The 27,844-nt window shown below is 36.2% G+C and overlaps 1 protein-coding gene across 1 annotated transcript; it reads right to left on the bottom strand.

The window, feature by feature from the left end:
- Positions 1–2,044: 2,044 nt before the first annotated feature.
- Positions 2,045–25,692, bottom strand: LOC139964761 (Golgi pH regulator-like). Its single transcript, XM_071966713.1, has 13 exons — positions 25,505–25,692; positions 23,379–23,438; positions 22,383–22,486; positions 21,493–21,599; positions 19,984–20,091; positions 17,540–17,660; positions 12,957–13,037; positions 12,196–12,302; positions 11,596–11,684; positions 10,145–10,333; positions 7,745–7,834; positions 6,795–6,860; positions 2,045–3,773 (listed from the first exon to the last, which is right to left on the bottom strand). The coding sequence occupies exons 1-13, from the start codon at positions 25,544–25,546 to the stop codon at positions 3,567–3,569; spliced, it is 1,371 nt and encodes a 456-aa protein (XP_071822814.1). The 5' UTR covers positions 25,547–25,692; the 3' UTR covers positions 2,045–3,566.
- Between the last annotated feature and the right edge of the window lie 2,152 nt (positions 25,693–27,844).

Here is a 27,844-nt window from a genome sequence, read left to right as displayed (position 1 = left end):
GATGGATGGATGGATGGATGGATGGATGGATGGATGGATGGATGGATGGATGGATGGATGGATGGATGGATGGATGGATGGATGGATGGATGGATGGATGGATGGATGGATGGATGGATGGATGGATGGATGGATGGATGGATGGATGGATGGATGGATGGATGGATGGATGGATGGATGGATGGATGGATGGATGGATGGATGGATGGATGGATGGATGGATGGATGGATGGATGGATGGATGGATGGATGGATGGATGGATGGATGGATGGATGGATGGATGGATGGATGGATGGATGGATGGATGGATATATTTGTTAAAACACACCTTTTACAACACTCATCCTAGATTTTGAATGATTTCTGTTGTAGCCCCTTAATATTGCTTTCCAATTTAGCAACGACCATACAGTGGAACAGTACACTTGGGTTAAAATGTAAAGGCAACGCCAGCCTCACAATTGGTCAATTCGGTTCTGCCAACACGTGGAAGGAAGGTGTGTGTTTGGAAGGGGGGGGGGTGGAGAGGGGGTTCTGAGACCCGTGCTTCCATTGGAGGGACAGAATGGGAACAAAGTTAAGCTCCTTAACATGGAGAAGTACACGAAACAAGTCCACTGGCGTAGCGAAGCGGCAGGGTAAACCAAGGCTAGTTTGAAATATCTCTTTCAAATTGCAAAATGTGTTACAACCCATGATTAGCTAGGACACATTTGTAATTAATACTGATGACTTAAAGTTCGAAAATGACATCTTTGTAATTAAAAGGGACCATTGGCGGCAGCGCATTCATAAAGAAAGATACATTTATGATAACAAATAACTATTTCTTAGTTAATATATTGATATGTTAGTAGGCTCATTGAACAAAGACGGAAGTAAAATATATAAAATAAAAGTATAGAATTGATTAATTACTGATTTTTTATGATAGAATTGTAGAAATTTAATTTAAATTTTTCATTTGAGCTCATTAACTTGTGACAAAGTACGACAATTTCTCTTTAACCAAATTTGACAAAGGTAATAGAATTAATGACAATTTCTGTGATTATAATCGATATATATGTATCAGCAATATTATGACATTTGACGTACCAACTAATTACGCTGATCATATAACTGTTAACTTAAATTGAACTTTTTATTTCATCATTTGACTTCATCTTTTATTACTTTTACTTCATCTTTTGACTTCGGTCAGCTTGCGTTTTTGATAAGCCAATGAGGATTCTGGCCAATGAGGCCTGCTTGCAGGAGGATCTAATATACATATACATACATACACATCAAAAGCATTAAAAGAAAAGACATTTTTGTTATTACGACCGAATGTATATGTACCAGCAATATTATGTCATTTGACCTACTAACTTATCATCTAACTGTTAACTTAGATTTAACTTATTTCATCAAGCTCATTAATTTGTCTCAGAAAAGAATAACGTCTCTGGAGGCAACTTAACCCAGAAACTACTAACACTATAGAACAACAAGCAAATTTAATAAAGTTGATGACCATTTATTCGTTTATGAACTGATCATAATCATATTTGGATTGTTTATCAAGGAGCAAACAACTCATCACAATCATATTTGGCTTGTTTATCAAGGAGCAAACATTCGGACATAGTACATCCCGGGAGGGTGACAAATTTCTGAAACTTAGATCATCATTGAAGATGAAACAGGTTTAATTTCCATATCATTGATATTAAATTTGACAGATTTTATTTCAAAAGAGAGATGGCTTGATACTCTGGATTGCTAACAGTCTCAAGTACCGGATATGACGATTCTCTGAAGCTATGCACATATCCTGAAGAATCCGTGGCGTGCGCAGAGGAGTGGACAGGGGAATTGAGATACCATACAACTGATCCCAAGTAGAAACGTGTATGATTAATTCTTACACCTTCGTTTCTTCTTTTTTATTTATTTCTTTCGTTGTTTAATTTCAAGACTAACTGCAGCTGTGTAAATTTCTGAAATTTAGATCTATCTAGCTTAACATCGAAATAAAAGTGAAAAATGGCACTGGGACTCATTTTGTTTTTTCTTTCTATATTAGTCATTTTCTTGAACTTCAAACTTGTAAATTCTGAACAAACATTTTTTTTTTTAAAACTAGACAAGATAAGACAGAGAAAGAATAAATAACAAATAAGCTAACAGATGAGATGGTACAATATATCAAGAAATCATAAATATTAATTATGCTTTGAAAGTTTAAAAATGAATTCTCGGGTAAGATGCTGACCAATAAAGAATGCCTCTCGTTAGGTATCTATTGTCATGCCAAGGACAAATTTGAAACTACTATCAAGGCCAAGGCATAACAAATATCACTAAATTTCATTAGACTGAATCGTCAAATTTGACTTCAAACAATGACTGAAATGGCCAAAAATATGATTTTTTTTATCTGGTCTTTGTACTTAAATTATTATATATAAAATTTGAATCCAGATAAGAAAAATTTCAGTTTTGAATTGAGACCTTCATTAGTCATTAGTTAACATTCGTTTGGTGAATAAATATAATAGCATGTCTGCATTTGATCAAAAGGTCATCTGCATTTGAGCAACACTCAATAGTTTTAGATGTGTTTTGGTGTCAACCTTTACCTGTGGGGATATTGTTTGATGTAGGGAGAAACAAGGGGGTTTTTGTAAAGGCAAACTGTTTTGAATGTATTACTCAAATTACATAACAAAGTCTACATAGTTCTTCTTTGCTGCAAATATGTAAAAATGGAAAAAGAAAAAAAGGAAGAAAATCACATGCAGCTTTTTCATATTGACATGCTAAAACTTTTAATATATCAATCAAGAAATCAATAAAATTATGCTGCAATAGCCAATCATATTATGTAACACTCCTTTTTTGGGGGGTCACATACGGGGTTAACAATAGCCATTCCTTTCCAATATATTTCTCAAAAAGTGCCAAATCACTCTTGCAACAAGTTCAGAGAGCCATAATAAATATGTTAGCTATAAAGGGAAAGTATCTTGCAATGTTATATTTCCTTTAGAAATACCAGAGTTATTGCACCTAACTCACGGCTTGTAAAATGCACAGTTGCCTAAGGGCCTAGTTGTTTACACTAGATCTGGGTCTCACACCAGACCCCTATTAAGTTCAGTATAGAAATACTCATCAAATCAACTGTGTAAACGTGATTTTGATCCTGATCAACCTCGGAGATATGTTAATCTCAGAGGAGATCTGAGATGAATACTGGAGCCCAGAATCAAATTTGAAGAGCAAAAGGTTCTCTGTTCAAAGCTGGCCACAGAACAACTCTAACCTCTGTATATAGATATATATACATCTAAAACCTATATCAAAGCATGTTATGCATTGCACAATACTGCTGTGTAACAAACAGCTTTTCAGTTGATCCAGATGGAAGTGTACACAGGTTGTATTTAAATTCTTAGGAATGTGATCTCCCAAATTCCTAGGGGTAAGTCAACCCGGATCTAGTGTAAACAGAAGCTATGGCTCTTAGCAAAACTAAATGCATCATCAAAAATAAAAAAAATGTAATGATTTGGTTTTAACTGTAGATGTGTTTTTCAGGTGCTTGTTTATGGGCTAGGTACAAGAATGTGATACTGCTGAGGGCGCTGATTAAGAAGATGACATCAAACCACCGATGATAGAAATTAAACTGGAGATCACCCAGGACCTGAGTGATGATGGTCCTGTACTCGGGAGGAACATTCATCCTCATCAATAGGACACTGGAGACGAAGTACATGCCCTGCAGAGAGACAGACATAGGAGAGGATTTAAAGATGGATAAATGGAACTTCATCTGCTATAGGTTGTTAAGTGAATAACTTGAATAACTCTGTTTGCTACTAGTGAGAATAATTATTATCTGTTATTGTGCAGCAAAACTCCTACAGAGTATCGCAAATTTCATATGCATATGCATAGATGTATTAGAGCAGGGTTTGTGCACGGATCCTGCGCTATATTAATATTTTTATGACATGCAAAAAGTTTATGAAATAAAATGTAAACAGCAATTTATTCTGTACTGCAATAATTATAATAGTTTTATTTGCAAATGGATAATGTGTTCTAAGTTCTTTGAGGAATTCTACAACCATCAGTTTAAATAATTTATGGCCATTTTTTTTTTACCGATATAGCTAAATGTTACATGAACCATCGAATAGCTGAGAAACTCTTCAGGTTGAATACAGATGAAACAATGTAAGTATTCAATTCAGTCACGGTTCTAAAAGTAAATCTTATTCCGTAAAGGCATCGTTATATCAAAACTTTGTCAAGGAAAGTGATACTCCTAAAACTTATAAATATTTATAGACTATTGATTTTATCCAATGGGTATGTCCCATGGGTCTTGTTTACCTATGTTTTATATGCATATTCAGTTAACAGACCAAATGTAATAAACTGATAGACAAGATGATCCTTTAAGGCCCGGTCACACTACAGCAATATTTTATCGGAATACGGTCCGATATTTCTGATTTTTGGCCGAAGAGTGAGGTTTTTGGTAGTGAATGTAATGAATGCAGTGGAATATTCGAATACCTATTCCAAATCTGAGGGGTTCTGGAACGGACTACATTCTGAAGTGACGTCACATCGAAAAACGATAAAAATCGGAAGAGAAATCGGATAGCTATCCGATAAAAGGAAACAGAGTCAACATCAAAAGTTAGGAGAGGGCTATTCCACATCGGAATGGCTCAACAGATAGCAAATCAGGTCCTTTATCACTGTGGCTAGAAGACCCGAACGAAAAACAGGCTGTTTTGATTCCTCCGGGAAAATCGGATAGTATTCCGATAAAAAATCGGTATAGTGTGACCGGGCCTTTACACATGAGGGTAAGAAACAGATTCAATACTTTGACTGATGGCTTTAATAATAATAATAATAATAACTACTACTAGCAGGGTTTCTACAGGCTGTAAAAGTATCAACAATAATTATATAAAACAGAAAGAATATAACTTCTATGAAATTTATCATATTTTCTTTCTAAAAAAAGAAGCAGTTTAGCAAAAAGTAAGTTTACCCTGGGATTGAACCTTGTAATTTATTTTGATTCTGAATTCGGAAAATTTAACAAGAATTACCAGCTATGTACAGGCAATGATTTAATTATAGGTTGAGCACATAATAGATAGGGCAGCACATAATAGAACCTAAAATACCTAATAACTGTATCTCAGAATTTTCCTATTGAGCTTCAGACAAATATATATTTAACCTTTTTTGTTACTTAGGTCAAAAAGCATGACTTTAAATAACCACGGAAAGAATGACGAAAAAACTACCGGACCGCGTATCATTCAAACTGTGTTGTAATGCCCTACAAATTTTATTGAGAAATGCAGAAATAATGTTTGCAATAGTACCTACAAAAATTACATGCTCCTTTCAGGAATACTATATAGGGTCGATTTACATGTACGAGGAATACAGGGCATTAATAACTCACACAAGTCATTACTTCTAAATTGATATTTATGTTTGCAAGTTTTGTTGGACAGTTTCAATATTTTAACGAGGGTCAATGCAATAAGCAAAAAAAAAAAGTCCTGCCTCTCCCCTCCCTCCCTTATAGAGAACATTTTTTTTTAAAGGGTCTTGTTCAGCAGAAAATGACCAAATGAGTTGCTATGTAGACTGTTTAATGCAGTCAATATGTACAACCAAACAATTCTCCTGTACAGGTACCGTACTTAAAGATGACCAGATTCTTTGATAGGGTGTTAACCAGGCCACCATATTTGCTAGCAAAAGTAGAGTATTTTCACAATCTTATTCAGCACCTCGAGATAATTACTCTGGATGACATCCAACATTTTTTCTCTGAATGGATCTGAACAATCTAAATCAAGAACACCATTATCAGATACAATGGAAAGCAAAATTTTTTAAAATATATCATACAATATTAGTACCTCTAATTTAGTCTCTGACATTTTAGTTGCCATAAGCAATGAGAGAATAATACATGGTGTCGTGACATTTCGCCTAGCATCTCTTGTCGTCAAAATGTCTCTATATCTCGGCAAATGATCAATGCTTTAGGTCATTATCAAGAGCGGGTGAGTGACTGCAACAAAGTACAAATGCCATTTCTATTTGTGCTAGAGCTTTTTTTTTTTTTTTTTTAAGTACCAGTTTTATGATCGTAACTGCACATGTTCAAAGGAAAAAATAAATTGGGTTTAACAAGCAACTGACCTACAGGATGCAGGGATGTGCCCACGCTGGGCCGCACTGGGCGGCCCCGCCCAGCACTAAAAATTACCGCCCAGCACTGTCTTAAAAATCGTGAATCCCGCTCAGCACTATTTTCATCTAATATCCCGACATTCCTAACAATATATTCAACATAAATTGGGCCTAGCCTATGCCAAAATCATACAGACTAATAATGCACCAGTGACGCATGCCAGAAACATAACTTACAGCTCTCAATCGGTCTCTTGTTAAATCTCTTTGAACAAAATAAAAAACTTTTACCAGGTTCATAATATATTTCACTAAAAAAAAAATTAAAAAATGTAAATGGTTAGCAAAACTAGTACTTGTGTATATGCTTAAAAAGCTACACAAGTGCCAGCATTTAGCATCTGAGCACCTTCAAAAATCGAAAAATTTCTCATAGGGGAGTGGGACACCCGTTCCCCCTTAGACCCCTCCCCCAGGATGGCAATCAGTATACCAGGCACTCAAGAAATCCTGGGCACATCCCTGAGGATGCTTATTTAACTCCCTGAAAACTTACCATAATCTGAGCTAGACAGAGGACAATGATGTTAGAGGACTTGGTACTGGACATGGCATAAAAAAACTGGAGAAAAAAAAGAAAGAAACAAGAATGACGTCGCAACTAAACAAATGAAAATATCCATTCTGAGAAAAAAAAACATATTTCTGTAATTCTGTAATATTCTGTAATAATTACTTCTTAAATGGTCACCCAAGCAGAAGGATTTTCCAAAATTTCTGTGTTTTCTTTTTTTCCACTTAGTTAATCTTCAGAAGTCAGAGCCACTATTTGAACATCAGGGAATGTAGTACACCTTTAGCAACAGTTTTCAATATTAAAGTCATCATGGGAAAGTTTCTGTTAAAGTTTCTTTCATATATATAAGGTTCTAAAATAATAACAACATGCACATAAAGTATAACTAACATGGGGGGGGGGGGGGGGAGGAACGATGTATTTTGTGATATAAAATGCCTGTGGCATAAAGTTCACACGTAACTTTTGCCATGGCTAGTGCAGAAATATCTGGTAGCAGTCGTGATATCCACAAACATGTAATTGAAAGAGGCAGATATGTGGCGGATGAATCATAAATATATTACTTAATTAATTAATTATGAAAAGAAGTTTGAAACTGCTTAGGGCATTCACAAAATTACCTGGTGCATAATATTTTTGATTTCGTGAAATGACAAATCTTTTCAAGAAAAGCTCATCTTTCCATTAATTATTGTGATTTTTAGTGCAAGGCATAACTTTTCTAGTGTACCACTATATTTATTGCCTGTTAGCAATTGCCTGTTAGCAATTCCAATATTTTATAATCACCAATTCACTAATAATTAATTTTCAAAGGTTGCCAATTTGAGTTTTTATATGGTGGTGCAGCATATTCTCATCAATTAATTGCCTAAATCTTCACTAAGAAGTAGATTTCACATGACATTGATTGATGACTTGTTTACCTTCGTTAGCTTGATGAGTAAGCCCCGGATGGAAGTAACGATGATGATTCCCACTAGAACAAAAGAAACTTGTTGAGACCAAAACTTAACCTGTGAAGGAGAGACAAAGAGTAACAAGAGCATCAATGACGCAGTATCTCAATACAAAACAAAAGAAACTTGTTGAGACCAAAACTTAACCTGTGAAGGAGAGACAAAGAGTAACAAGAGCATCAATGACGCAGTATCTCAATACTGGAAGTTCTAATTTCGATTCCTAGTTTCTTATCTTTGCTCTGTCTCTACAATTATCAATATCAATATATATAATATGTTTGGTCATATAGTTTGACGTCAATGACAACAGTCAAATAAGAAGAGGCGAACAACTCGACCATATTCTTGATGCCCGCCTTGAGAAAGCTAGGCCTATCGACCTACTGTAGGTTACTGTAGACTGTAGTGGTGACTACCATCAAAACTGTGTACACTTCCAATTATCAAAACAACCCACGTTTTTCCATCTCAATAATTTTGACATGAAGATTTCGTGATTTATGACTTGGAAAAAATAATGTACAAGTAGAATATAAGTTTTAAATTGAAAGTGATGGGTGGCCTCCTCCTCCCCTAATAGCCACCCCAGTTCCTCTCCATTTTAGTATTTTCTTTTAATTCTTTGTATATTTGATGTCAAACATCACAGGTTCAAAAGAAAGCTAAACATACTTCTTATAACCTTATTATATTCTTATAAATAAAACATAACCTTATCCAATTTCTATAGTCTTATAAAAGTTGTGATGCTTATGGCCGGCTCCTCTTTTATACATACTCCAGTGAAAATAAAATGCGATAGATTATAATTTTTGTTTTTAATTCTTTTTTTTGGGGGGGGGGGTTAAAGAAATATACCAAACAAGCTGTTAATTCATAATGATGCTTCATTCTAGAAATGCACAATATACACTCTATTCCAAATGAATAGTTGTTGTATTATCCCATTAAGATTATGTTAAATTTATGGAGTCACAGTTAATATATAAGTTGGAAACTTAACTTAAAAATTAAAACACACTGTAAGGCAATCAAACAAACTTACTGTACCCTGGCCCAAAACTGCCTGAACACCACCAGTACAATGCTAATGTGGCTATTACTTATGAAGGCCTAATATAGAATGCATTAGGCCTAGCCTAAACTTGTAGCCTTCAGCAGCACAACAAAGTGTATACGTAATTATACAAAATACCTGATGGGCAATCAAACAAACTTATCATGACTCTTGCTCTGAAAAACTACCTGAACAACAGAACAATCCTTAAATTGATATTACTAAAACCATGGAGCTATAAACAGACGAAGTCCTAATATAAATTAAATGCACAACAATGTGTATATGGAATTAGTGTGCAATACACGACCAGTACCAGCATCTCACAACAGTACAGTAAATTGGTCGTGAGGGTGACCATTTTCGTATATGTAGCTGCCATGAGGCATAGCCAATCTGCTACAAACCAGACTTGGAGGCAGGGCTTGAGTCATAGCCAATCTGCTACACAAGACTTGGAGTCGGGGCTTAATCATCAAAAACAATGAAACAAACAAGTTTTGGAGCGTGTGCAAAAAGGCCTTATTTCAACTGTTTTTCAGAGTGATTTGGCCAAATTTGGACATAAATCGGTGAAAAAGTCATAGAATGAGATACAATTCTGGAATAAAAAATAGTAACTTTTGTTGGCCTATATGACATATGCTTGCTCTGGAAATTCCAGAGAAAAAGAACTTTGTATGAAGACGCTGAAAAATTTTTAAGAGAAGAGAGAGTCCCACTTACTGTTACAATATCTCTATACATGTAATGTATTGAGATAAAAATGTCAAAAATACCACATTTGTGGACACCAACTTTTCCAAAACCTACCAAGAATTACTCAAAATAAGATTCTGCAATTGACCAAAAGTAAGACACCACTCCTAGATCATTTTGACCAAACAATAATTTTCGAGACTGGACAAATTTCCCTGGAATTGGCAGTAAAATACAATAATCAAATTTGAAATTTTCTAAATTTTTAAGATTTCTTCATTACTTGAAAGAAAGTTTGACTAGTTCTGCAACTGAAACCGCAATGTTAATATACTTTTCGTACAAACTGATATCAAAATCAACTGAAAAAGATGGTTTAAGCATAACTATTAGTCAGGGCCTGAAATAAAACTTAACTATAGCAACATCGGTAAACGGTCATATGGCAGTCATTGTTCCAAAGGAGATGAAAAAAAAATGAAAGTAAATATTGAATTTGCTTTCAATTTCTCGACAATCATTGCACCTTTTTTTGAATCCAGATGAACGTAATCTAATCCTCAAATGGATATGACTGTACCAGAGAAGAGCATTTTCACTGCACTTACGTCAAATTCTATTCCTAGCCAGTCCACGCATATTGCGACTCCTTTTGTGACGGGATCTGTTTTTCCGACTCTGTCGAAGATGATATTGACTGTACAGATGGTAATCTTCCATAGACAATACAATGAGAATATGTGACCCATAATATTGAAGAACTTCCCCTTCAGAGTTTTAGAATATTCTATTCTTTCCTGGATGAAAGAGACAGAGAGAAAAGAAAGAGAGTATGCAACCATTTCAAAGCAAACTGATTTTACTTTTCATGTGATGTCTCCCACCACAATGAACGTTGCATCTGTTTGATTAATGTAACTATGGAAATCTGGATTCTGTATATATATATATATGTGTGAAATGTGTTACTTTTGGCCACAAATATGAAAATTTATCCAATTTATGTTACAGTTGCACAGCAGATGCACAGAAGTAAAGTCTAATGTGCATATTATAAGCAGCAGGGGCAGATGTTATTTTTCGTACATTTTCTTCAGATCGAAGTAGAACGTTTTTAACACAAATTTTGAGAATGCAGTCGCACTGCCAGTTTTATCACCAGAAGTGGAAAATCACTTCTTCTTCTTTTTAGGAAAGCATGTTTTTCTTTTCTAAGCAAAGCATTTTCTTTGGGTTTGGAAAGGGATGTAGACACCCTACAATTTTTTTACACATGAGAAAATTATGTGATATGAAACTAAGCACAAAAAACAGTTAAAGGATGAGTTCTGTAAGTTCAATTTTGCTGTCATTATAGAAAAGTATAATGATTTTATAAGAAAACTTTATGTGGAGTTGTTAAATGCCTTTTGTTCAGATTTGTTTAGATAGACTATTCTACGGATTATTTCCTAAGTTTGGTTTCGGTGAAGTTACACTGTGAACTATTTTACTGATGTAAAGTTACTTTTCTATATTTCTTTATAAGCAAATATTTAGTAATTTCAACAGAACTTGAATAAATGGAGGGAATAACAATTAAAACAATATTGGCGTTGTATACTCTTTACAAACCCTAAAGAGAACTTTGGAACAGGGCCCAAACAGAGGTCAAAACAAACAAGTCAAAAGTAAAGAAATATAACAAACATTCTTCATCAATGTGTACCTCTGGTGACATTACTGATGCTTGCTTCAAGTTCACTTTTAATACAAAATATTTAAATTTCAATCAAATGTAGATCAAGCTTTAACACGACATGTAAGAATTCTACCAAATTTCACAAAGATTTTTACATTAATTTATTCCCTCTTCTACAAACTTAAAAGACATATATTGAAGGTATCTGGATGTGGTAACAGATACAGTTCTGGTCTAATCTGGTTTCTGACATTTTTTAATTACAGGCCCGATCGCCTTTTTAATATCTCTAAAAATTTGGAAGAGATACATGTTCACTTGAAAGTGACATGAATGATTCAATATCAATGACTATGTTTAAAGAAAGGAGCACTGTACCTTAGTGTTGTTTAAATCAACAAGTTCTAGGAATAGGTGTCTGCTAAGTTCCTCATATCCACTGACCTCCTGTTGTAATTGAGAGACATCTGAAATATTTTACAGTTAAAGGGCATAGTGCAAAACCACAATTGTTATAACTTACTAAAATGCAATATATTCAAGAATATTCTGTGGTTTGCACTGTAGGCATTTGCTCATAATGTAAGTATAACAGATGCAGAAATCAGTGTAAGGAACAACTAGTGGTGAAATTTATTGACAAAGTTTGAACAGTCTGCTGATATAAGGAGATTACTTGAATTGATTGAGGTAAACTGTCCAAGCCATGTGATATTTATTCACATAACAATGCAAATTCACACTGTTACTTGACTCTTCTCTGAATGATCATTTGCTGACCTATTAACCGCAAATTCATGGACACCAACAACGCAGCACCATTTCTGAACAACTTTAGATACCTGCTTGTTATTCCTGTGGAAGGAGCGAATGAACAGTAAGCTATTAACAGTATTAACAGTAAGCAGACAAAGTTTACTTTATCAGTATAAATGAACTGTTTATTGCTTTTAACTCAAGACTTTTTAAAAAGGATACTTCCATTTGATCCTGAAGACCCTACTCCTTGAAACATCCCCCAGAAGCCTGCTTTGCTGCGAGACGAGGAACCTCTCTGAAGCTGATCCCGCTCTGCAAGGGCTATCCTGCAAAAATATTACAAGACGAAAAAGAAGGGAGAGGCAGAAACTGTTGAGTTTATACTGTTTAACTAATACAAGAGAGGGTTATGTGGGAGAATGTAAAGAAGCTGCTAATTGTTTTATCCTAGTAGAGGCAAGGTGTCCTTCTCAACACCATATAATTAGCATCAAAATTAGTACCAGGAATCAGAAGGAGATATAAAACATATTGCTTTATTCATGAGCATGACTTCTTTAGTTGAGTTCTATGCTTGTATTTTTGCTTGTATTAATAGTTGCCCTGTTCACAGGTAAACCCCCAATAAAACATTCCCTTTGCCAGCATATTTAATTGTATAATCGTGTTTTTCTGGGATATTAAATAAGAACAACTCACTGTTTCAATGCAAGAGAAAGAAATCTCTCAGTTGTCATTAGGTTTGAATAACACAGCTTGCTATATGGACTTAAACTTACATTTTGTAAGTAGCATCACAGTTTTGTTTTAGCAACATACAAACATTCCTTTATAATGTACATGTATATTTTTGCATACCTTTCTAGACCATGAAGTGTAACCCATGTGACTCTACTACATGAAATTATAACTTGACATATGTCAAGCATAAAATCTTTAATCAAGTCACTCAATACTTCTACATAAAAAAAAAAATCTACCTTTTCTTTTTTGTAAGAATCATATCCATAACTTGCATCAGTTTCCGCTCATGTGTTTGGATGTCATTATCTGTGACCAGCCTAGTCAGAACAAAAAGAGAGGAAAGTGAAAGGTGAAATATCGGAGTACATGAAAATTGCCAATGCAGTGAGAATGATGTCATTTATCTAACTTACTCTGTCACATATTCAAGCAACTCACTACAAACGTTATCTCTGTCAAGTGCTACTTCACTTGAAAAGGAAGAAACCAAAACAAATTTGTTTAAATAAACTGAAAACATGAACAAAAACATGAACTTTTACTATCGTCACCAGATATATTTAGTCATCATGAAATATTGATTAGCTGCTTGAGGAATAGACGCATCATCACATCTAAGAATGGATCTTACTGGTATTAACCTCTCTATAAATAAATTATAATTAAATTATATATAAAACAAAGGAATTATTAGAATAATATTTTTACTATCAAAGTCAATTCTTGTTCTGAGAATAATAAGCAACAGCCCTGTATAAAGGAGCTTAAAGAGTTTTCCAGGGATCTTTTTCAATTCGACATTTTCTAGACATCTCTATGAACTGGGAACAGATATTGATGTTGAGCATCGCAAAACTCAGGCATACTTCTTTCCAATGTTCTGGAATTTCAAATGTTATGGAATTTCTTTGCATTGTAATTTCTTGTTGAAAATCTTAGTTCACATAAATAGTAAAACTATGGATTTACCTTTTGTATTATATATGCAATGTTTATATTATTGGAAATGTGACATCTGGTTCTATTTCCTCATAAAACTGAGTGCATCATGTTGTGAGACCACTTTTTGCAATTCTAAAAGATTTTTTTTTTCCAAACCTTGAGAACATTTACTTAAGACTGCAACTCATCAAAAGACTTACTCCTTGATTCCTCCCCCCCCCCCCCCTCTCTCCTCCTCCATTTGAAGGTTCATGAGGAAATAATTGAAGAGATATTCCAATGGCTGAAGTTGATTGCTGGACAAAATTGTGGAAATTTTCTGCATCTTTAAGCAGAAACCACAGTACACAGTATTTTGCATCATGAAGGTGACAAAATTGTTTGAGTCACTGCATTTTTGAATTCAGCGATTTGAATTATGACTTGTAACGAAACAGGTTGCGAATGTATCTGGCATCAGCAGCAGGGTAAATGATGTCATTTTGGCAATTGAGCTGAAAATGGTTTTGGTTTTCTTAATCAGTTTTCCAGAGGAAAATAACATTTCTACAAAGAAATTACATTTTTTATGAAAATAAAAATATATAAAACATTAACAGCTTTAAAAGCAAATGTTCCAAAATGCATGATAAAATTTCATTTCATGACATATACTTTCCTGACAGTAATTGTCTAGCACCATACATGCCAAATAGTTTATGCCTAGGTACATCACTACATCTTCTGTGAAAGTGTTGTAGAAGTAAGTGTAGACTATACATATATAAGTGTTGGATCCAATACCGACAAATTTCACAAAGTTAAGCATTTCTTGTAACCCTAACTTCAGGTTAAACAATATTTTGTGGAATTTGCATCACCTTATTAGGAACAACATGTAGGTGTATGGACAGCTCACAGCACCAAACCCAGACAGTAACGCTATAATGGTCACACCAATTACACCAAAACTGCTTACTACTTGTTCTATTAAAGATTACTCTTACCTCATAAAGTATGCCATGTAGGTGTATGGACAGCTGACAGCACCAAACCCAGACAGTAAGGCTATGATGGTAACACCAATTACACCGACACGGCTTATTACTTGTTCTATAAAGATTACTCTCACCTCATAAAGTATGCCATGTAGGTTTACGGACAGCTGACAGCACCAAACCCAGACAGTAAGGCAATGATGGTAACACCAATCACACCAACACAGCCTACTACTTGTTCTATAAAAGATTACTCTCACCTCATAAAGTATGCCATGTAGGTGTACTGACAGCTGACAGCACCAAACCCAGACAGTAAGGCTATGATGGTAACACCAATCACACCAACACAGCTTATTACTTGTTCTATAAATGATTACTCTCACCTCATAAAGTATGCCATGTAGGTGTATGGACAGCTGACAGCACCAAACCCAGACAGTAATGCTATGATGGTAACACCAATCACACCAACACAGCTTATTACTTGTTCTATAAATGATTACTCTCACCTCATAAAGTATGCCATGTAGGTGTACGGACAGCTGACAGCACCAAACCCAGACAGTAAGGCAATGATGGTAACACCAATCACACCGACACGGCTTATTACTTGTTCTATAAAGATTACTCTCACCTCATAAAGTATGCCATGTAGGTTTACGGACAGCTGACAGCACCAAACCCAGACAGTAAGTCTATGATGGTAACACCAATCACACCGACACGGCTTATTACTTGTTCTATAAAGCTTACTCTCACCTCATAAAGTATGCCATGTAGGTTTACGGACAGCTGACAGCACCAAACCCAGACAGTAAGTCTATGATGGTAACACCAATCACACCGACACGGCTTATTACTTGTTCTATAAAGATTACTCTCACCTCATAAAGTATGCCATGTAGGTTTACGGACAGCTGACAGCACCAAACCCAGACAGTAAGGCAATGATGGTAACACCAATCACACCAACACAGCTTATTACTTGTTCTATTAAAGATAACTCTTACCTCATAAAGTATGCCATGTAGGTTTACGGACAGCTGACAGCACCAAACCCAGACAGTAAGTCTATGATGGTAACACCAATCACACCGACACGGCTTATTACTTGTTCTATAAAGATTACTCTCACCTCATAAAGTATGCCATGTAGGTTTACGGACAGCTGACAGCACCAAACCCAGACAGTAAGGCAATGATGGTAACACCAATCACACCAACACAGCTTATTACTTGTTCTATTAAAGATAACTCTTACCTCATAAAGTATGCCATGTAGGTTTACGGACAGCTGACAGCACCAAACCCAGACAGTAAGTCTACAGTATGATGGTAACACCAATCACACCAACACAGCCTAATAACTTGTTCTATAAAAGATTACTCTCACCTCATAAAGTATGCCATGTAGGTGTATGGACAGCTGACAGCACCAAACCCAGACAGTAAGTCTATGATGGTAACACCAATTACACCGACACGGCTTATTACTTGTTCTATAAAGATTACTCTCACCTCATAAAGTATGCCATGTAGGTGTACTGACAGCTGACAGCACCAAACCCAGACAGTAAGTCTATGATGGTAACACCAATCACACCGACACGGCTTATTACTTGTTCTATAAAGATTACTCTCACCTCATAAAGTAAGCCATGTAGGTGTACTGACAGCTGACAGCACCAAACCCAGACAGTAAGTCTACGATGGTAACACCAATCACACCGACACGGCTTATTACTTGTTCTATAAAGATTACTCTCACCTCATAAAGTATGCCATGTAGGTTTACGGACAGCTGACAGCACCAAACCCAGACAGTAAGTCTATGATGGTAACACCAATCACACCGACACGGCTTATTACTTGTTCTATAAAGATTACTCTCACCTCATAAAGTATGCCATGTAGGTTTACGGACAGCTGACAGCACCAAACCCAGACAGTAAGTCTATGATGGTAACACCAATCACACCGACACGGCTTATTACTTGTTCTATAAAGATTACTCTCACCTCATAAAGTATGCCATGTAGGTTTACGGACAGCTGACAGCACCAAACCCAGACAGTAAGTCTATGATGGTAACACCAATCACACCGACACGGCTTATTACTTGTTCTATAAAGATTACTCTCACCTCATAAAGTATGCCATGTAGGTTTACGGACAGCTGACAGCACCAAACCCAGACAGTAAGGCAATGATGGTAACACCAATCACACCAACACAGCTTATTACTTGTTCTATTAAAGATAACTCTTACCTCATAAAGTATGCCATGTAGGTTTACGGACAGCTGACAGCACCAAACCCAGACAGTAAGTCTATGATGGTAACACCAATCACACCAACACAGCCTAATAACTTGTTCTATAAAAGATTACTCTCACCTCATAAAGTATGCCATGTAGGTGTATGGACAGCTGACAGCACCAAACCCAGACAGTAAGTCTATGATGGTAACACCAATTACACCGACACGGCTTATTACTTGTTCTATAAAGATTACTCTCACCTCATAAAGTATGCCATGTAGGTGTACTGACAGCTGACAGCACCAAACCCAGACAGTAAGTCTATGATGGTAACACCAATCACACCGACACGGCTTATTACTTGTTCTATAAAGATTACTCTCACCTCATAAAGTATGCCATGTAGGTGTACTGACAGCTGACAGCACCAAACCCAGACAGTAAGTCTATGATGGTAACACCAATCACACCGACACGGCTTATTACTTGTTCTATAAAGATTACTCTCACCTCATAAAGTATGCCATGTAGGTGTACTGACAGCTGACAGCACCAAACCCAGACAGTAAGTCTATGATGGTAACACCAATCACACCGACACGGCTTATAACTTGTCCTATCAAAGATTACTCTTACCTCATAAAGTATGCCATGTAGGTGTACGGACAGCTGACAGCACCAAACCCAGACAGTAAGGCAATGATGGTAACACCGATTACACCAACGCGGCTTATTACTTGTTCTATAGATAAAATACCTGAGAATGAAAATAAACAGAGCAACGATCAAATTATTTACATTCCACACCTAGGAGTAAGGGGTTAATGTCCTAATATGACCCCCAAAAAAATCCAGATAATTGAGATTTTGTTACTATAGACCAGTGGTTATCAAACTTTTTTAGACAACCGCCATTCGACCATCTTGAATTGTCCCAATGCCCCCCCTCCCCTAGCCCCTCCTCTTGACCTACGGTTCATAGTCAGCTGCTCAAGCGAGCAACCAGATTGCCCGAAGATATGCACATAGGAATTAAAAAATAGCCTTCATTCCCTGCAAGACAATGAATTTTCTCTCAACAATATTTATTTTTTTCTCAGTTTTTTGCAAGAACAACAAAAACCTGCAGAAGGCAGGCATCCTGTGAAACTGGTACAGAGAGACCAAATGTAGTTCAGTCAGTGTGAAGGGTAAGCTTGATGAAACGCTGCTAGATTACGAATGTCTGGTTCCATCTTAGTGAGGAAGAGAAGCAGATCCCCTCTCCCAGTTATGTCAAGGCCAGATCGCTGCAGTGATGTGTCGTAATCGCAGGGACCCTCAAATCAGTGCCAACGCCCCCCCCTACTCCCTGTGTACCCTGTAGCGCCCCCCTGAGACTTCCCAACACCCCCCGGGGGGCGGCAGGGACCACTTTGAGAACCACTGATAGAGACTGTAAATCTATTTTGCTTATTGGACATACAATGTCTTTCATAACATAACTGCAGGGGGCTTTAACATTTACTACTCCTTGATTTTTGTATTACAGTATGCCTATATGTATCTGCCTGAAATCAACATAACAGTGCCACAGTATAGCATGATATGTATACAATTACTGGATATCCGATTTGGATGATCCGGGATATGGATTACAGAGGTCCAGTTAATCCAGGTTGTAATGCACTTGTCAGCATTTGTCAAAGTCCTCAGCCACTTAATGAGTCAGATATTCATGTACAGTATTCTCTATTAGGATCGACTGCATCAGCACTTACGGTAGAGTGCTGGAGGGTAATCTCATTCATTATTTTAAAATTTCTAAAGGAATTGGTCAAGAGCTCAAGCAGGCCTTGTTTTCTCTCTCTTGCATCAAGATCTCCTTTAATACTATGTTGTAATTATCGGAACGTGCGTTCAGATCGGTATGTTTTATCAATGAAACAATTCGCAAACGTGATAGAAACTGTTGGATGTCATTGATGCTGGTTTGTGACTATCAACGTTTAATTATTTCTAAATAAAGGTGCAAAGTTTCTTGAAGTTGAATGACAACTGGCTTCAATTATTTAAATTAAAGCTGCATTCTATTCTACGTATATAATGCATGGCACAGCCATTTACAATCGTATTGCTAGCAATTGCCGCCCTGCTGTTACAAAGGCAAATCTTTCTGAATGATGCTGCTAGATTGGATATTGGCAAATGAAGTCTTAGAAACACTGTTTTCAAAGTGTTTGCTATGCAGACTAGTGTTGTACCTGTGACTTGTGTAGTGTGCAGACCTGTTGGTAATACGTTTACCAGGTTCACACTACTTCTGAGCCACCGCTCGAAGCTAATACATATAAAAACGTCAAATTACGTCAGACTCTGAAATCCTGAAACTTCAAAGGAAGATAATATTGCGCAATGCAAAAATGCAATCCACGTTGATCGATTCATGTGATCAAAATAATGTACTGGCTGAGGGTGAATTACACTTAACCTATAGTTTTGTAAGATCTAGCCAAGTAAGTTGATATAATAGTTATGCTAAATTAAGACGTAGTGGCTGTATTTTTAGTTTTGTTAGGTACGATGGAACTTATTTTACATTAATTTCAGAAGAGAAAAAGACAATACATGCAAATAAAACATCAAGTGGAAGTTTGAATCAATTTCAAAGGATTGTGATGTTAATTTATAGGCTTCATAGCCTAACGTTTAATCAAGTCTCAGGGCAATATCCATGTTGTGTATCCTCTACCCTACACAACCAGCCCATAGCCAGGGTGGGTACAGTGCCTGTGTAAAATGCTGTGCCCCTTCAATTCCTTGAATTTGTTGGTGCCCTGGGCCTCCTTAAATTGTTGGTACCCCACCAACTAGAATTTCTGGCTATAGGCCTGATTAACAAGTCCCATCCTGTTAAACAGTAACCAATTGTGAAAGTGTTTAATGGTTAACAGTATGACACAAGTACTTACAGTATCTAGCAAATAATATTGCATCATATACCACAAGGATTCAATGGACAGTATTTGGCCAGAAAATGCAGTGCTTCTAGCTAGTAATATTGTTATTGTATTTTTAATAATGAAACTTCATCAACTTACCATGTTTCGGACTAAGAATAGGAAACGGGTCACCCAACTTCCAGAAAAAGTAGATAAAGATAGACCAAGCTGCTATTGTCAGGAACAGGGCCACTCTTTTCTTCTCAACTTTTGAAGGAAGACAAATTAAAGCAAATACTGTAACTTAAAACAACAATATCAATTTTTTTCGAAAAAGTTATCACTGTGTGCAATCAATTGCAATGAATCCAAACAAAGTGTACTTGAAAATGTGTTTGGGCAAAAAAAAATTCATGGACCTTGAAAAGGAAGCAAGTAAGCTGTAAATAACGATTCTTCTGAAAATTTTGAATACTGATTGCACCGTGCAGAATTTGTTTTTTTCTTTCGTTCTTTTTTACTTCTTGTATTTTCAAACAATTTTCAAACTCCCACACTTCAAAGGTGTTAGTTGGGATCTCTGGAAGTTTGCTTTTAAATTATTTTTTCCCCTTTTATCTATTAACACTAACACACTTGACTTTGCTCTTCATCAGATTCATATCTGTCACTATACAGTCACAAGAACTGACACCATTCAAATTCATTCCTTTTCATTTCTTTGTTCCAGTATAAAAATTTACAGAGAAATTTATAAATAGGATAAAATATATACAGAACATCAAAATACTAATAAATTAAAATTTGAAAACATTATCAAAAAGCTACAATAAGGATCTAAGGAGCCGATTTGTACAAAAAGGACTGCTCTGTAAATAAAAGAGTTCTTAAAGAGTATAATTCTAAAAGATGGCGTGATATTTGGATTTCTCAAATTATAATTTGTTTTATTGCACAGAGAGTTGAGCTTGGAATGTAGATGATGTTCGTTAGTAGTTTGAATAGTTTTGACAAGTCTTACAAATTCATTCCTAGCAGATTCATTGACTCTATGTACAAGATTCTCATAATTAAGCCTGAAAATTTTTGGACAAAATTTAAGGAAACTTCTTATTCTTCTCTTATCTTTAACACGTACAAAATGATACCAAACTGGAATCGTATATACTAGGATGGGCAAGACAGACGCAGTGAACACCCTTTCTATTGTATCACTGGAAAAGTATGGGACAGTGAATGCTAATGTCACACTCTCTTTTGATCCTAGCAGGATCTTTGCCAGATCATAGTTACCTACACAGGCTTTTGGCAGTAGATCAGCAGTTTGCTGACAGTTTTGTCTCTCTTACAGTAGTGGTAGAACGAGGACGGCAGTGGATTGGAGCAGTCAGGTCTTAATAGATTAACGTGTTACTCTAGACATGATTGATAGGGTGCAGTTGTTGTGAGGGGACAGGTGAGGTAAGGATTGCTGTAAAGACACTTCATTCATGAGAACTATGCAAGCTTAACAAAACATCATCTGTTATTGTTAGCTGTGAAGCATCCACCAACAGAATGATCTACAGGCATTAACCAATAAAGCTTTCGATTGAGCACTCTTTGCTATATATATCGTCTGCTTCCCTAAATTGGAGCGGCCTCTAAAGTATGTTGAAAACCACTTACCAAATCGCAGATTACTAACAGTGAAATATGCAATGTAGAATGGGAGTATAACGATGAGAGTGAATAAGATTGCATACAGATCCAGCTTCCAATGAAAATATCTAGAACTGGAAGAAAAGGAAAAGAAAGTTACAATCTATTATGAAACAAGACCGATGAAAACATACATCGTGTAAACTACTGTGTGAGTAATATTGAAAACTCATACAGTAGTACCTAACACCATCTGTACAAAATTGTCTATCCCCTGACCTTTGACATCCTTCACTGCTATGACAAATTTTACAATAAAACATAAATAACTTCAGAAGAACACTCTTGTACTGCAACATCTGTACACCTCCATGAAACTTAGCCCCCGGTCAAATTGACCACTATTACTGTACATAATTATCTCAACATATCACAGAAGTCCACTACTTTACTTCATAACCTTCTTGACATCTTGTAATAGCTACTTTACACATATGAGCAATAACCTTCCTCATAATTCAATTAAACTCAAAAAAATTATCAGATGATGAAATATCTGTCCTCTCTTTGTAATAAAGGTGATTGCACTATGTTGCTGTTAAACGATATCATTTTTTTTTCTTATTTCATCTTTCTAGTAGTGGGGAGGTTTCAGGTCTCAGCCCGGTCAGAGAGAATGATTGGACAAATTATATACAGTTTATAGCAAGATATCTTCGATAAAACAAAAGCAACTACATGTAATGTATTAAATGAATATTAAACTGATGTTCATAGCACTGATGAATTGGTCAATGACTATCATGTATAAATTATCCTTGCCCTGAACTTTCTGAATGTTGTTTCCTGGAGTCACTTGTCATGATAACATGTTCCTTCCTACACAATTGAAATCAGATGTTCATTATCAACCGTACCTGTGACTCAGGATGCCCAGAATTTCAAAGATGATGAGCTCAAACATGGTGCATGATAGGGCAAAGGTTATCGAGAAGGCCAATAAAACAACCACATGATGGACCTGTGATGTGAAAGAGAGACCATTTTTATTTTTCAATGATGGAAACACGGTACTTGTTACCATGACAATATTGAGCATCTCTTAGCTTTAAATACTTAATATCACAATATGTAAAAATATGTTGAATTAGTAGATGAATCTGTTAAGGGATCTGAAGAGGAATTTTGAACGCAAATGTTGTAGTCACGTATGTCACATCCGCATCGATAATACAGTAAAGTGTCAATAGTCCACAGGGCAAAGTAGGAAGCTCTTCTTATTATCACACTCATCTCTTTCTGATGCAAATTTGCTCTCATGAAAGCCGCAAAGAAATTCAAAATTGACATCTGAAGATTTCAGAACCACCAACAGAAAGTACTTCATCAAAGACATCAGCCATTGATTGGCAGAGGCCCTTGGATGACAATAACCAATTTCATGGTTTACCATGTTAAACAACTGTGTAGGACAATACTGAAAGAAATCTTACTGTATCGCTGCAACGTACAGTGAAGTACTACACTGTGGTAGTGATATTAAAACTGGAGTAGAGATGCAACTACTACTTTGTGATAGGACCTGTATATGATTTAATTTGAACCTCTCAGGTCTGTCAAATCGACTTAACTTGAATGTATTATACAGCCTTGCATTGTGAGCTCTGTACAATTCATTCAAGCAGAATTCATTAAAAGGAGATAAACTAGCAAGATTTACATAAATTACCACTATATAGGCTAAACTTTCATATGTTTACGATAATAACAGTAAAGGCTTACTGTACGACGTTACTAATCATGATCATGAAAAAACCAAACAGCCACACATGATATCGTAGAACAACAGTTACACTAGCTTATTAATGGAAAATTGTAATTAACTACTCAAACCATTAATATGACATACTCACCTCGTAATTCTTGAAGAGACGTTTCATAAAGAACACCCATCCTCCCAGAAAGAAGAGGATCTAAATGTAAACAAAGAAGATGATTCAACAGAAAGATGTTAGACTACTGTAGTTGTTTGGTGGTACTTTGAGGATTGGAGAGGAGAGGATTGGAGTGAATCTATAAACAAGGCTGAATCATGATACATGATGTCTTTTGTTGTACTCTCAAAAATATGATTAAAGACAACAGAAGCTGGTACTTTAATGTAGTCATACATTACAAGCAGATACTGTATGCAATTAGTCAGTATACAGTATATGTATAGCTACTGTAAATAGCTTTGCAGAAATTCAATGACATGGGATTAGCAAGCACACTGAATCATTCTGAGATGACAATGGTTATAATGAATGCTGTTTTCTGTTTTACTAACTTTTCAGACTCCCAATAATGATACTGGCTGTTTCATACTTTCAGTCATATATATCTGAATTTTCTCAGATCCTCTGATGTGTACAATGCAAAGAATAGATGTCAAAAAAACTAAAAGGATTTGTCTTGTACAAAAGCGTGCACCTTGATCACAGTTAAGGTGCGATTGGTGAGCATACATACTGTATCTCATCACATGTTCTCACCTTCTGTACAAGATATGTTATGTAATAGCCATGTGCCATTTGCAAAATTTAAACTAATCAACAATGAGATTTCCAACAGGTTTATGAATGTCAAACAGTAGCAGCAATCTATTAGTTGGCAATCAATATGACATTATTTGAATTGGAATATGGGTTCAACTCATTATTTCCCTTTATGCACATTTGTTATTGTGGGCAGTGTGATTCTGTATTGCAAAGGAACTGCATCCAATAGAATTGAATGACTTTTCACGTAATTCTTATGTGGGAAAATTTATCAAAGTTGTCATTCAGACACTTAACTTTTTTGAGAACTTTGTTAAATTACATAGCATGGTTGTACTTTTCATGAGTGACTCAAGGAATGGTTGTCCAATTTATAAAGACATGAATCACATGGTACATTGCGTGGTTCAACTTTCTGTATCTGTATCATATCTATACTACAATGTTTAACAGACCCTGTTAAACCTCAGAGGCCACCGTCATGATCTACGGATGAATTCTAACAATGTAGGTAAACTAACCCATCATAAATTAAATTGTGCAACAAATCAGTATCATCTATTTCACTGCACAATCAACCTCAGCTACCAGATTATTCTTTAACTGGTCAGAGATGGGTTCAAAGGAAAGAAATGAATCAGAGCTTTAATTTGCTAGTAAGAAAAGTTTAAAGGGCAATGTGGAAGAACTTGCAAGTGCAAGGCTATTTTAAATGGGTGTTGTGATAAGGAACAATGATATCTTTGAGTTTTTTGACTGGTTCAGCTTGATTCAACTTTAACAAGTTATTCTGGTGTGTGTTAACATTTATGGTACAATTCTGTAAATAGTTGTTATGGTGCAACTACATGGTGGTATACGGTAAATTTGCATGTTTCCTACTTGTGTATTGTTCTTTAAAAACATGTAACTACACTGACAGACACTGTATAGTTGCTGTACAGTAGTAAAAAGTCAAGTTGTAACCACTTTTTCAGACATAATTTTTATCAAGGCCGGCACAGCCTCAAAGAAAACTGTTTAGATACAGTATCAGGAGGACACATCAATTGTGTACTCTAAGGCACTTTCATGAATAATTACATCCGCTTACAGGAATTATACAGTGAAACTGTATGGCATGCACACAGTTTGGGTAAATTTGACTGGAGACCTTAACAAACAAGAATAGGCCTATGCCAGGCTTTATTAAATTCTGGTGAAATCTGATCACACCATTGATGCTATGACATTGATTAAGTGTTGAACTAAATCACATACCGACATCAGAGTGAATGTCATTAAAAGACTTCTAAAGAAGTCTTCTAAAGACTTAATTTAGGGTCCATACATATCATCGTGAAGTTACCGTATAAGCTGTCATATCAGTACCAGTACAACACATTAGGGAAGTTACCGTGTAATACTGCATGTACTGTAGGCCTAGTCAGATGATCGATAATACATGTCCAGTCAACAGAGTCAATTTTGTAAGTAAAGCAATGCAAAACATATACTACCTGGGTGGTGAACATAACAAAAGAGTCAAGAAAGAACGACATGTTGTCAAATGTAGAAGAGATTTCTGTGAATAAGTATCTGTTAAGGTTATTGCTCCATATCGTTATCGAGAATGTTTGGAACTTCGCTGTTTTGATGTACGTGTCGTCTGCCACCGGTGTGAAGTTAGTTACTTGTTCCGCGTTCAACGTTGGACATTCGCGAATAAGTAACTGTAGATTGTACATAGAAATTGATTTCTATGAGACTGTAGTACGAGGTTATCAAGATTTTGTCATCGACAAAATACATTTTAGTGTATTTTTAAAAAGATAATGAGGGTTTATCAATGGGTCATATGAACGCTGAAGACGGTGTAGAACAACATATTGTCATTCGTTATGTGTAACGCAATTGTCATTCGTTTTAGTAACACCCTAGAAAATTACCACAATGCGTCTTCCCGGTCCAAACAGTGCTTTGACCATTTCACATGACCACTACATCATCACTTATTAAATGGATGTAACAGGACCACAAAAAACTTTGGGCCCTAATAAAACCAAGCACGCCTTGGACCACCGAATCAAGGAGTAATATGAACTCTAAGGACAATGTAGAACAGTACCATAACGCGTCTTCCCCGGTCCAAAGAGTGCTTGACCAATTTAAATGACCACTACATCATCACTTCTTAAACGAATGTTACGGGACCACCAAAAAATGTCCCCGAAATGCTATATTTTGTTTGATAAGGTATCAACAATATGTCCTCTAGCTTAATTGCATTTCTTTTTCATTGGGGGGGGGGGGGTGTTTGTTTTGTTTTACTTATGGGATTTGCCTAAACTACTTAACGTAGTTACTCAACTAAAGGTAAGCAACAGGTTGGATCGTGGTCTTACCTGTTGTTCTTACAATCCTTACTACAAGCATGCATGATAGCGATATGGGAGAGGTTTGGACAACTACCGTATCTGGGACCCATCCCAGTACCGTCCCCTCCAAAAAGTAAGTAAGTAGAAAAATGGCCCAGCATCCTGGAGAGTATCGTTGTTACATGCACTTAAAACACTTCTTCAAACCTAGAAATCATTGTATCGCAAAAAGACAGGAAAAGACATGCGAAATGGTATTTTATTTTCCCTAAACCCAATTCGGTTCTCAAACCTTGGCCCTTTCTCAGCTTCATCAACTTAATGGAGTAATGTAGGTGCGAAGCTTTGTACTAGTTCATTCGTGAGGTTCATGGTGTAATGGTTAGCACTCTGGACTTTGAATCCAGTGATCCGAATTCAAGTCTCGGTGGAACCTTTCATTTTGTCCCCCTTTCATTTTATGGGGAGGTGCAACGATTTCCGTTCAGCTTTCACTAATGGAATCAATATTTAATAAGTTACTGAATTGTCACCTTATCGAAGATGGCAGTGAACAAACACAAAATGAGGATGCTTGCAGCATTCTTATAACTTGAGATGAAAATATAAAGCTCTGAAAGTGACAACTTACATGGACCATAAATTAAACAAATGTCTTCACGAGGTTTGCATTGTTTTCTTTTGATGTACAACCCAAAATATCGCAACTTGTTAACTATCTTTGGTAGGGAGAAATAACCTACTTAAAGGATTGCTGGATAATCTTGGTTTAGTCTGAGAAATGATTTCTTTTCAAAATAATTTATGACATTTTTATTTTCTCTTTCTGCGCTTGTGTGTGTGTGTGGGGGGGGGGGGGGTGGGGTGGGGTTGGGTGGGGGATGAGTGGAATAGAAAAAGGAGGCTTTCAAGTTGCCAATTTTTTTGCATTCCGTGATGAGCATATCCTCTCACGATTAAAGCCGGATTTTGAGTTGGCTATTAAATTCCTGCGTCAATTTTCCTGTTGATGACACGGCGGTATAAACAAAATATAATTTTATTTCGTAAGTGAGGTTTTCTAATTATAACCCAATCCGTCATTTAATTAATAGCGTATACGTACGTTGATACACACACTGTATGTTACCGTTTTAAACATGTACGCTGGCTATAGCTAGGCAACTGAGATGTAGAGCTGAGATGCATGCATGCCGGTCATGACGTCACTTATACTCTCTGTGTCCGACGCTCGGTGACCAAAGATGTAACGTGTGTATTACGAATTAGTGACCAATCGTGTCTGCGTGTGGAGTATTCCCATATCACTGTTACAGTTACTAAGGTTATAATATCATGAATATGCACATGTACATACACGGACACACACAAACGCACGCACGCACACGCTGAAGTTTGTTGTAACTATACGCGTGATTTACGCATTTATTCAAATAAGCGCCAACGTCATAATTATGAGATGATATGCTGGTCAAGACACAC

This window comes from Apostichopus japonicus, chromosome 23 (genome assembly GCF_037975245.1).
Source record: "Apostichopus japonicus isolate 1M-3 chromosome 23, ASM3797524v1, whole genome shotgun sequence".
NCBI lineage: Eukaryota > Metazoa > Echinodermata > Holothuroidea > Aspidochirotida > Stichopodidae > Apostichopus > Apostichopus japonicus.
This window is presented reverse-complemented; position numbering and strand designations above follow the sequence as displayed.